Source organism: Dreissena polymorpha, chromosome 4 (genome assembly GCF_020536995.1).
Source record: "Dreissena polymorpha isolate Duluth1 chromosome 4, UMN_Dpol_1.0, whole genome shotgun sequence".
NCBI lineage: Eukaryota > Metazoa > Mollusca > Bivalvia > Myida > Dreissenidae > Dreissena > Dreissena polymorpha.
In genome coordinates, this window is record NC_068358.1 from 128,893,793 (window position 1) to 128,906,114 (window position 12,322).

At 36.2% G+C, this 12,322-nt stretch overlaps 1 protein-coding gene across 1 annotated transcript in view; it reads right to left on the bottom strand.

Moving 5' to 3' along the window:
• Positions 1–3,206: 3,206 nt before the first annotated feature.
• The window catches only part of LOC127876487 (methylcrotonoyl-CoA carboxylase beta chain, mitochondrial-like), a 42,505-nt gene continuing 33,389 nt past the window's right edge, over positions 3,207–12,322 (bottom strand). Inside the window, exons 14-17 of the mRNA XM_052421800.1 lie at positions 12,049–12,205; positions 8,692–8,806; positions 5,164–5,249; positions 3,207–4,429 (exon numbers count right to left, since the gene is read on the bottom strand). Coding sequence (XP_052277760.1) covers positions 4,312–4,429; positions 5,164–5,249; positions 8,692–8,806; positions 12,049–12,205 — 476 coding nt within the window. The 3' untranslated portion in view covers positions 3,207–4,311. The remainder of the gene's footprint in view (positions 4,430–5,163; positions 5,250–8,691; positions 8,807–12,048; positions 12,206–12,322) is intronic.

Consider the following 12,322-nt stretch of genomic DNA (forward strand, 5'->3'; position numbering starts at 1 on the left):
ACCTATGAAGTTTCATGATCCTACCCATAAGCTTTCTTGAGTTATCATCGGGAAACCATTTTACTATTTCGGGTCACTGTTACCTTGACCTTTGACCTAGTGACCTGAAAATCAATAGGGGTCATCTGCGAGTCATGATCAATGTACCTATCAAGTTTCATGATCCTAGGCATAAGCGTTCTTGAGTTATCATCCGGAAACCATTTTACTATTTCAGGTCACCGTGACCTTGACCTTTGACCGAGTGACCTCAAAATCAATAGGGGTCATCTGCGAGTCATGATCAATCTACCTATCAAGCCTAGGCATAAGCATTCTTGATTTATCATCCAGAAACCATTTTACTATTTCGGGTCACCTTGACCTTGACCTTTGACCTGAAAATCAATAGGGGTCATCTGCCAGTCATGATCAATGTACCTATGTAGTTTCATGATCCTAGGCATAAGCGAACTTGAGTTATCATCCGGAAACCATTTTACTATTTCGGGTCACTGTGACCTTGACCTTTGACCTAGTGACCTGAAAATCAATAGGGGTCATCTGCCAGTCATGATCACACTACCTATCAAGTTTCATTATCCTAGGCATAAGCGTTCTTGAGTTATCATCCGGAAACGATTTTACTATTTCGTGTCACCGTGACCTTGACCTTGTGACCTGAACATCAATAGGGGTCATCTGTGAGTCATGATCAATCTACCTATCAAGTTTCATGATCCTAGGCATAAGCGTTCTTGAGTTATCATCCGGAAACCATTTTACTATTTCGGGTCACCGTGACCTTGACCTTTGACCTAGTGACCTGAAAATCAAAAGGGGTCATCTGCGAGTCATGGTCAATCTACCTATCACGTTTCATGATCCTAGGCATAAGCGTTCTCGAGTTATCATCCGGAAACCATTTTACTATTTCGGGTCACCGTGACCTTGACCTTTGACCTAGTGACCTGAAAATCAATAGGGGTCATCTGCCAGTCATGATCAATGTACCTATGTAGTTTCATGATCCTAGGCATAAGCGAACTTGAGTTATCATCCGGAAACCATTTTACTATTTCGGGTCACTGTGACCTTGACCTTTGACCTAGTGACCTGAAAATCAATAGGGGTCATCTGCCAGTCATGATCACACTACCTATCAAGTTTCATTATCCTAGGCATAAGCGTTCTTGAGTTATCATCCGGAAACGATTTTACTATTTCGTGTCACCGTGACCTTGACCTTGTGACCTGAACATCAATAAGGGTCATCTGTGAGTCATGATCAATCTACCTATCAAGTTTCATGATCCTAGGCATAAGCGTTCTTGAGTTATCATCCGGAAACCATTTTACTATTTCGGGTCACCGTGACCTTGACCTTTGACCTAGTGACCTGAAAATCAAAAGGGGTCATCTGCGAGTCATGGTCAATCTACCTATCACGTTTCATGATCCTAGGCATAAGCGTTCTCGAGTTATCATCCGGAAACCATTTTACTTTTTCGGGTCACCGTGACCTTGACCTTTGACCTAGTGACCTGAAAATCAATAGGGGTCATCTGCGAGTCATGATCAATCTATCTATCAAGTTTCATGATCCTAGGCCCAAGCGTTCTTGAGATATCATCCGGAAACCATTTTACTATTTCAGGTCACCGTGACCTTGACCTTTGACCTAGTGACCTCAAAATCAATAGGGGTCATCTGCGAGTCATGATCAATGTACCTATCAAGTTTCATGATCCTAGGCATTAGCATTCTTGAGTTATCATCTGGAAACCATTTTACTATTTCTAGTCACCGTGACCTCGACCTTTGACCTAGTGACCTGAAAATCAATAGGGGTCATCTGCGAGTGATGATCAATCTACCTATCAAGTTTCATGATCCTAGGCATAAGCGTTCTTGAATTATCATCCGAAACCATTTTACTATTTCGGGTCACAGTGACCTTGACCTTTGACCTAGTGACCTCAAAATCAATAGGGGTCATCTGCGAATCATGATCAATGTTCCTATTAAGTTTCATGATGCTAGGCCCAAGCGTTCTTGAGTTATCATCTGGAAACCATCTGGTGGACGGACCGACAGACCGACCGACCGACATGTGCAAAACAATATACCCCCTCTTCTTGGAAGGGGGGCATAATAAAGCGTACAAAAACGCAAATACAAATTTAATAACGTAATTCCAGTAAAAAACCTTGCGTCACAAAACGCAATTCTTACGAACACCGGGCGTTTTTTTAGACTGGTTATTTTTCGGTACAAAAATGTATCGGATAGTTCCTATGAAGAAAAGAAGGCAGTCTTTTCCAGTGGTTATCAATCTTTGGGGTATTATTGTTGTTATTCGTAGACCCGTCCGATTTCTACTTTCATTTTCAAGGAATTCAACTAAAAATGACCCGAAAACGGGTGCATCGCTTTGAACAGCCATAACTTCATCAATTGTGCAGCGATTTTCACGAACTTGGTCTTATTCAACGCAAAAATGAATGCACTTTGATAAGAAATTCAGTAATTACTTGTTGCTATGTACAGGTACCTTTTTAAATTCCATGAGTATGAATAATATAGTAACCTTAGTAGCTTTTTATAATATTATATATGTAATTCCCCAAATTACCCAATTGAGTTAAAAAACCAAGGGTGAAAAAACCAATTAAGCTCAAAAGTAGGGTGTGAAATTTTTTAGCTAAAACTCTATTGAATTTACAAAATCCCAATTGTTGTCAAAAACAGGGGGTGATTTACCCAATATACCCCAAAAGTTATTTATAGCCCCGTCTGTAATTATTTGGCGAGATTTGCCAGGTTATTGAACTTGGACTCCATTTTATGCTTATGGACATTTTAAGAAAAGTGTAACTAAGACCATCAGATGAAAGATTGATTGAGTAAGAGTTCGGAAAGCAAAAAATGCAAAAAGACGGGCGGAGAACAATTTGGAAACTTGACGACTAAATTTTGGGGACATAAAAAACCCTCAAAGTATTCTCAATTAGGAGAATAGATTGACAAAAGCGATAGCATTCAACTTATTGGTATAATTTAACTTATTGGTATAATTCAAAACTTTGTTAAAACTGGTAGTAGAGTACATGCAATGACATTCTTTAAATCATGGATCTCCCTAACTTATGGCTATGCAGTATCTGTTTATGCTGACTAATAAACAAGTTCGAGGCCCTTTATGGCACTTACAACAAAAAGTACCATATTATAGCAAGTTGTTTATTTACAAATAACTCATCCCTTGAAAGTTGTGTTTTTAAGTTTAAATATAGCATATATAGACTTCTACACACAACAGAGCGATGTTTGCGTAAAATATGTATTTTATCAATTAGGATTGTCGGAAGCGATCCACAACAATAAAACATATTACCCATACACAGTGCCATATAAATAATCATTTTGATCAGTCTGATTTTTCAGTATGACATAAAATTCAGCTTTCTTAACAATTCTGCAGTTGAGTATTTAATCAATACAAAAATCATCGTTTTCACACAATCAAAGCTTGATAATGTCACTGCTTTGTGTAAAAACATTTATACAAAAATTAGTGATTGCTGCCATCAATAAAACAAACACTAAAGCAATGAGCTAGATGTACTATACTGTCAACAGCACAATAAAACATTCTTATGCACAGCAATATATAGTCCATCGCATTTCTATGAATGCCATTCAACTTTTTCACAATTAAAATAAAAGAATAACAATGACTGGCATGGCAGTGGATATATAGTGTAAGCAAATAACCATTTGTGTTGAGTTATGTTGCAATACTTCATATTATGTCTACATATCTTTTCATTCCAAGAAAAACGAAAAAAAATTTACTTTATGTAATAAATTTTGTAGGACATTTATTATCATAAAACTTCCATCTAAAACTTTCATCAGATGCTACATCTAATTTGTTCCAGAAATGCATAAATTGTACCATATTTGTAATCACTAGCATGATTACTACAGATCAAGACAAAACATAAATTCTACTTATCAGTAGTTGTAGAAAAACGTTCAGATGTTCAGACAAGTGTGGTCTTATTCTGAACACAGCATCCTTTGTTGCAATGATGTTGTAGTTTAAGTTAGGAAGAAACCAATGTGTGTTACCACAATTAGTTTTGTTCCTCAGTCATAGAATCATTTAGTTACCAAGTAGCCAAATTGTTCAACCACAAATAGCTGTAAAACAACAATCTAGTGAGAAAGTTACAAATTTGGCCAACCAGAGATAATTTATCTAACACGCTATTAACCACAAAGCCCTGATAGCCCCAGTTATTCCCATACATGTCAACCAATATATCACATTCGGAACACACCAAACTGCGTCTTCTGTTTCTCTGGGTTAAGGGCTGCCGACAATGATAGTCCGAGAATATTTCTGGTGTCTGCTGGGTCTATAACACCGTCATCCCAGAGTCTGAAAAGACAGCAAATGGTATTGGTTTAAAGCAACTAAGCCGTGCTCTGGGAAAACAGGGTTTAATGTATGTGCGTTAAGTCTCATCTCAGATTAGCCTGTGTATGATGAGACTGGCTTTAAATAAAAAATATCATAAAAGCAGAAAGTGTTGGCCCTGATGAGCCTGTCACAGGCTTATCTTGGATGGGAATTTACGCACATATAAATTAAGCCACATTTTCTCAGAGCAGGGTCAGAATATTTATGTCTTTCATAATACAAGTTATCAATTTTGAGTTTGCTGCTGCTACCATAATCAACACAACTTCCAACAATACCTTTATTTAACCAAGTAACGTCTGAACTATTGCTGCATGCCAGTTATTACTTACTACTTCAACTACTACTACTACTACTTGGACATGCGTGCATTATAACAAACATATTTGCACTTGATGAAAACTGGCATGAAGAATGTGAAACAGAATCTTGAGCCCTTTAATGGACAACATACAAGGTTTATTAGCTGACAATTTAACCTAGCCTAAATATTTTTATTTCATTTGGTGGAGATCTGATGAAAATGTTGGATAAATAGACCAATATAATCCATCATAAAACCAACAGACAACAAACCGACATGAGCATACCACAATTTTTTATAATCCCCCCCCCTCCCTCAGATTCTAGTCCCATTCCAATATAATCCTATCACTTTCATCAGGAATTAACTTTGATTACAGCATGCTAACCTTGCACTAGAGAAGTACGGACTCCCCTCCGCCTCAAATCTACGGATCACTGGATCTTTAAGCGCTTTCTCTTCCTCATCTGTCCACTGAAACCATGGCAACCATGAATATTGTTAAAATAAATACAGTACAGCTCACGCAAAACCAACAAAATCAGCGGCTACGCCGCGGACACACTCTTTTGTTTTCGAAATTACTCCGCATCCAGAACGAGTATTCCCTCGGCATCATGCCGAGGCACTCCGCGATAATTCGCGGAGTTACGCCGCGTCTGTTCCTGCCTCGGCATCGATCCGCGGCATCACGCCGCGTCTTTACACGCGGCGGTTCGCCAAAAAAATACAAATATTTATTATATACTATAACACATGTTAAATATTTTTTACATAAACGATTATTAGAAACAGATACAAATAATACGTTGATATATTTACTTCTGCGTGATTGTGTAAACCTTTGGTCAGCTTCTCTGCATACGGAACTTCATACATAATGATTTTGTAGGCCATTATAACCATATCAATGAACCTTACACAGTTTAATCCCGAACGTGATCTCGGAAACAAGATTTGCTTTAAACATCGAAAATAACATATTGAGTATCATAAGTTTTGCGAAAATACATATGAGAACCAAACAACTATACACATAGAAAACAAATATAAATAATGTTGACAATTTTGATAAAAACTTATATTCGTTTATATTTAAAAATGATTACTTTCACTTCGTCCCGATTTTCAGAAATGGCCAAGTACATGTTGCATCTTTATATAAATTTAATAATCGAAATTATCGGGCAATATATAGAAACATTAAACTCGGCATAAATAAAACTACCAAAATAATATTGCGACGCAAAACAGTATCATTATTGTGACAATTAAATACACTTGAAAATCTGCTGTTCTCATAGAAATTGCGCAAAAATAAAGATGACTTGTGTAATATCACGTTATCTGCCTGAAAAGCGTGAGCATTTTCATGGTTATTTTAATAAATCTGTGTAAATAATACGAGGATATAACAAGTAATACAAGCGTATGCGAATGCAAAAGGAAATGCAGTGAGAACCCCGCCTTAAAATATCGAATTTTATACTGAAACATTAGGCGGTTAATCTTTTGATTTGTCGGCATTTTTTTTATACTGAAACATTAGGCGGTTAATCATTTGATTTGTCGGCATTTTGTTTCATTTCAGACTCCATGCAGTTTTCAGATCATAATCTCAGTGCTTTATAACCCGAACTCATTAGTTTCTGGACACGTGTGCTACTGAAAATAACCACCGGTTATGGCCCAAACAAGCACAAAGTGTCTAGTCCCCCGTGTGTTTTATCCCTTAATGTTAGATAAGCACGTGCACTATTTATTATTATGTTGGTCAGTACAAAAGGCCTTCTGAAAACCGCCGACTGCGTCTGTTTTATTGCTCAATCAAGCACCGATAATCCAATATCCCGTGTATTACAAAAACACACACTTTAGATAAGCACGTGTCGTCTGTCAAAACCATAATTTATCAGTAAACATATCGAAGTAATTCTCGTATATAATCTCGGAAACGGGGCAGTTACCATTACGATATTTTTTCCATAAGATTTGCTTAAAACAAATGAGAACCAATCAAACATACACAGACAAAACAAAATATAAATAATTATGACAAATTAAATGAAAAAAAAACGTTGGTTTATTTTCGAAAAATCGCTTTTCCTTTCTCCCAATTTTCAGAAAATGACTTATACATGTTGCATAAAATCTAAATATAAATGACGCTGTTTATTGGTTGTTGTAAAAGAATATTAACTTTACACGGCACTTTGTGTGCAATCAGATACAATAAGTAATTGTTGCAATATTGAACGAACTTAAATATGAAAATGATACAGCGTTTTTGACTTCAATTTTATTCAGGAAAATGTCAAAATCATTTGCGAGATACCCCGGTACTCAAATGGAAATTCACTACGAAGTTTTACAATGTTGTCTACGCTACGTAGTTTTGTGTATCAATAAATTCACCCACGCCTATTTTCGCGCGCTTTTTGTTTAAGATAAACACTGGACATGAAAATATCATGGGCATATACATGTATTTATTTGTGTTACCCTTGTCCCGATTGGACACCTATTTCATCAAATCTTTATTAGAAACATATGCCGAAATTCATTTGATATTTTAGAAAAATGTTGGATGTCTGTGTTAATGAGTTTTCTTGAGCACTTTTCTCGTCAGTATTAATCAGAATTTGCATTTGAAAGTGGAATACACGAGACTAGCGGGTAATGGATAGAGACGGGAAAATTCAATGTATGTGGTAAAAGATAGGCTCGGGATTAAACGCATTTATCAGGGAAATGGTTAAGAAACAGTTAATAGAGAAAATTTGGACAGATGATGCAAAACCTTATTGTCAATATATTATGTAGTGAATTGTTTCGCAACGTAGTAACGCTCCATGTAATAAATTTTATGATGCGAAACTCGGAGTCCATTTCTATCCGAGGTACATGTACATTGTAAATTATAATGAATACGATTGTCCGCCGAATGACTCGACATCATCAACAAAGTACTCGGCATCATGCCGAGGCGAGTCGCGGAGACGAGATGCGGAGTGCCTCGGCGGACAGACGCGGCCACTCGGCGACCAGATAGTCGATTCCGAGTCGACTCCGCGAACACAAGCTAGCGTCTGACTCCGCGGATCGCGGAATATGTTTGTTTTGCGTGAGCTGTACTGTACAACAAATAAAAATGCAAAAAATAGGAGGGAGCTGTTCCGTGCTCTGTTTTGGTTATCCACTCCTGCCCTCTTAGGTTGTTAAACACAAAGGCTGTGAAAATCTGTGGAAAACATAAAATACAAGCATTTAACTAAGCAATTCCCTAGATTTATTGCATACTAAGATAATGCCACTGGAATAGTTTTGCTTGCCACTAGGCCCCTTTTGGGCAGCAACCATGCACCTTTGTGATTCTAGATATTTGCCTCAGTTCAGTGATACTGGTTTAGGACTAATAAATTTACAGCTTCCATATTAGAAAAGTTTGCAAATCATTAAATCTACCAATTAACACATTTTTAAGCAAAAAAAAAAACACATGAGAAAAGATGTCTGTTTAAGTAGAATACAAGTGATCTTTTTTATTCACCCGTTATCATAAAAAGTCAATATTTAGATAAGTGGCTGCACTCCATGGGATTTTTTTTAATTATTCCGGAAAATAAGTCAATATTTAACCATTATAAATGTAAAATTGGGACTTAATGCATGCGCATAAAGTGTTGCCAAAGATTTGCCTGTGCATGCTAATCATGAACACGAATTTAGGCCTTAACTGGATAATTGCTAAGAAAAGACTTTTTTTAAACAAACCCCCCCCCCATAAGTGTAGAAAGGGTTTTCACTGATAAACCTGTGCTGATTACACAGGCTAATCTGGGACCACACTTTTGTTCATGCACCCGTTTTGCCAGAGCGTGGCTAAAATGTACTACATGGGAGAGCCATTTCCTACCTCCTTGCCCTCCCTGGTTCGCTGTTCACGGGTTATCTGTGCCAGCACATTGGCAGCCTGCTCCCCACCCATCACAGAGATGCGTGCATTGGGCCACATGTACAGGAACCGGGGACTGAAAGAAGAAGAATTGAGCCGCTTTCTGGGAAAACCGATTTAATTCTTATGCGTAAAGTGTCGCCCCAAATTGGCCTGTTCAGAATCAGGGACAAACTTTCTGCTTTTATGAAATTTTAAGTTTTAAGGAAGTCTCTTATAAACAAGATTCTAGTTTAGGCGCAATGAGTTATCCCTGATTAGCCTGTGATGACTGCACAGGCCAATCTGGGACGACAATTTACAATATGCATATAGCCCAATATTCCCAGATAAAGGCTCATGGAGTCATTCAAACAACAACGTTTAAGACTATAGAGACTAGAATGTTCTGTGCATATTTTCAGTTAGTAATGGTTCTGGTTAAACAAAACATCAGACAAATTTGTTATTAAAAGATGTTAATATATATTTATTGGCGTCGCTTTAGAGAGCGGCGACTAGTATGTAATGCAATTTTTTTTCGCTTATGGGAGGAGAAGTTATTTTACAGATCAATGTATATTTTTGTTTTAAGAATATCTTGCATAGTGGTGATTTTTTTTGTAAATAAGTGTAAATTAGTACTGCATTTGTGCCAATTACATTTATGACAATATTTATTGCCAAGAATGCAAAGCTAATTGTTGTAATTAATAACTGATCCACAACTGATCACAGGGGAAAGATCACAGGGGCTGGGCAAATACGCGAAACTTTCTGGTTTTGTATAAAAACAAAACATAATCAAAATATATTTATTTTGTGTTTTTTCTAATTTGCTTATTTAGTGGAGAATCAATGTAATATGATATTTGACGACCTATCCCACAAGCAAGTTTATTGGAAGGCGTAGTGGTACGAAAACGTACAATGTATTAGTTTATTAATAGACATATAAAAAAGATCGCTATACACAACTTCACCAAATAGCAGTACATAAATGATGTCAGCCGGAATATTTCAGTTGGGAGAGCGTTAGACTGAATTTATTTATGCAACAATCATCTAAAGGCCCCCGGTTCAATCCTGGATTCCGGCACGAACGGAACAGTTTGGCGGCTGACAATTGTTTTTTATGTCAGGTTAATAGATATAATAAAGCTTTATTTTATGAAGACATTTTAAAATCCATTTAACTACAATTGGAAATTTTTAATAAAATTAATGGATGCCGCGTGGTGACAACGTTAATTAAAATTTCTTACATCACTTAAATATCTTGTACATGTTCCAGAAATGCATAAATTGTAATAAAAATACATGTGTTTTTATATTAACAAATAAATGCAAACAACACATCTATTATCCATGTATTTTTATGGTTGTCTATCATAGGCCCTAAGTACTATCCCTACCACATATACAGCGCGAAGCGCGACACGTATTATTGATTGTAACAATGAGTTGCGATAAAGGAAGAAGCCGCTTATCAAGGAGGAGCTGTGTCCCAGCAACCCGTTTCCCTAGAGTCAAGCACTCCTCGGAGTTGTTTTTTTAAAAGAACCACATATAGAGCGCGAAGCGCGACATGTATCACTATCCAGGTGGTATGGGCCCTTTAGCATTATCCGACCATTACATCAATAGTTATCTTCCTTAGAATTTGAGAAATGTTGAAATCTTTGTTCGAAGTCCAAAATTTTCATCCGATTGTTCCCAAACTTGCACATTTTTTTTTTTATCAATGAGGACCCAACCCAAACTCTATATGAGCAATATTGGACCATAAGTCCAGAATTATGTCTCTTTGAATTTAAAAATAAAAGTGAAAAACTGCTTGGTTAGGTGATTATGTCAACATTTTTCATCAGATTCTTTCCAACTTACAGTGTCTTCATATCAATGAGCATTTTTACCCTCATTTTAAATGAGAAACATCGGGACAATAAGTCCAGAATTTATTTCTATTATATTTTACAAAATAAACAATTTCCACTTGTTTAAAAGATTTCACAACTTTCGTCTGAATCTTTTCAAACTTGTTAAGTGTTTTTATATCAGTATTACTCGAACCGTATTGAAAATGATGAATATCAAAGCAATAAATCTATTTTGATCTTTTACTGAATTTCAAAGTATTGTGAAATGCAGCTTCTTTATGCAATTTACAGTTTTCATTCATTTTTTTTTCAAACTTTTACAGTGTTTTCATATCAATGTGTACTCAACCCCTATCGTAAATGAGCAATGTAAGAATAAGTTCAGAATCATCTCCCCTTGAAGTTGAGAAAAATATGAAATTACGCTTACAAGATGAAGCAGATTTTTTAAAACCTACACAGTTCTGTTCCATTAATGAAAACTGCACACGGATGCCAGTAAAAAAAGGAAACCAATGTAAATAAAATGAACTATGACGTATATGGGGGTTACAACACAAAATCATAGATAATGGTTATTTGGGGTTATAACACAACATAATAAATAATGGTTATTTGGGGGTTATAACACAAAATTATAGATAATGGTTATACCAGTATCTTTTTCTATTTTGTTTAAAATACTCGGCCAATATATTAATATTTACATTAGAAAAAAAATCATTTCATGTAACTTCATTGAGTGCCTTTAACACTGAAATTCCTGATGCCCTTTGATGCTTTGCATCAATACTTATCTTGTTATATTATTAGAATACAAGCCTCCAGATAATTGAACAAACATTACATTTTACTTATGGCTCAAAACATTATTATTTTATATAATTTGTTATATAATTATAATAATCAGTATAATCCACACATGTATCAACCTTTATGATTGATATTGATTCATTTACTACTTAAAACATCACTTAAATTAACAAAAGGCATTGACATAAATATGCCAAGACAATTTAACCTATAAAGCAAGATTTGCTTAGAAGCCATACACAAAATTTTCCAACTTTTCTTACCTATTTTTTTTAAATATTTTTTTTAAAGCAACCATTTTTCCTCTTAAACCTTGACCGCTTAGATACATATTATGACTTGTTGGTAGTCCCTTTGAAAATCAAATTTAATTGAAGAGCTTTCTTACTTTATTCAACTATACTATATTCAAATTTTAAAGCCTATATTTCCAAATTTTCAACCCTAAATTACTGATGAGCAACAAATAGCATAAAACCCTTACAGACTGTAAGTTATTCGAAGACTGCTCTGGTTTTATGCTGGTTGTATATAGCCGTTTTCACTTTCTTGTGTGAAAGGGTTAAACCACTAATCTGTAAGCCCTGCCACACATCCCGATAGTTGCCTACCCCATACAGACCTGTAAGCCCTGCCACATACAGACCTGTAAGCTCTGCCACACATCCCATAGTTGCCAGCCCCATACGAGCCCCCAATGATCACAGTCAGCTTTGGAACCTTGGCACATGCCACCGCCGTAACCATCTTGGCCCCATGCTTCGCAATTCCACCTGCCTCTGCCTCACGGCCTACCATGAACCCTGGGAGAGAAAAAGAATGTCCATATGTGAAAAATATAGATGCTGTCTTTCAGATTTGTGACTCCAATCCATGAATTTCTATTCTGAAAGGTCCTCATATAAGGTAAAGGGACACAG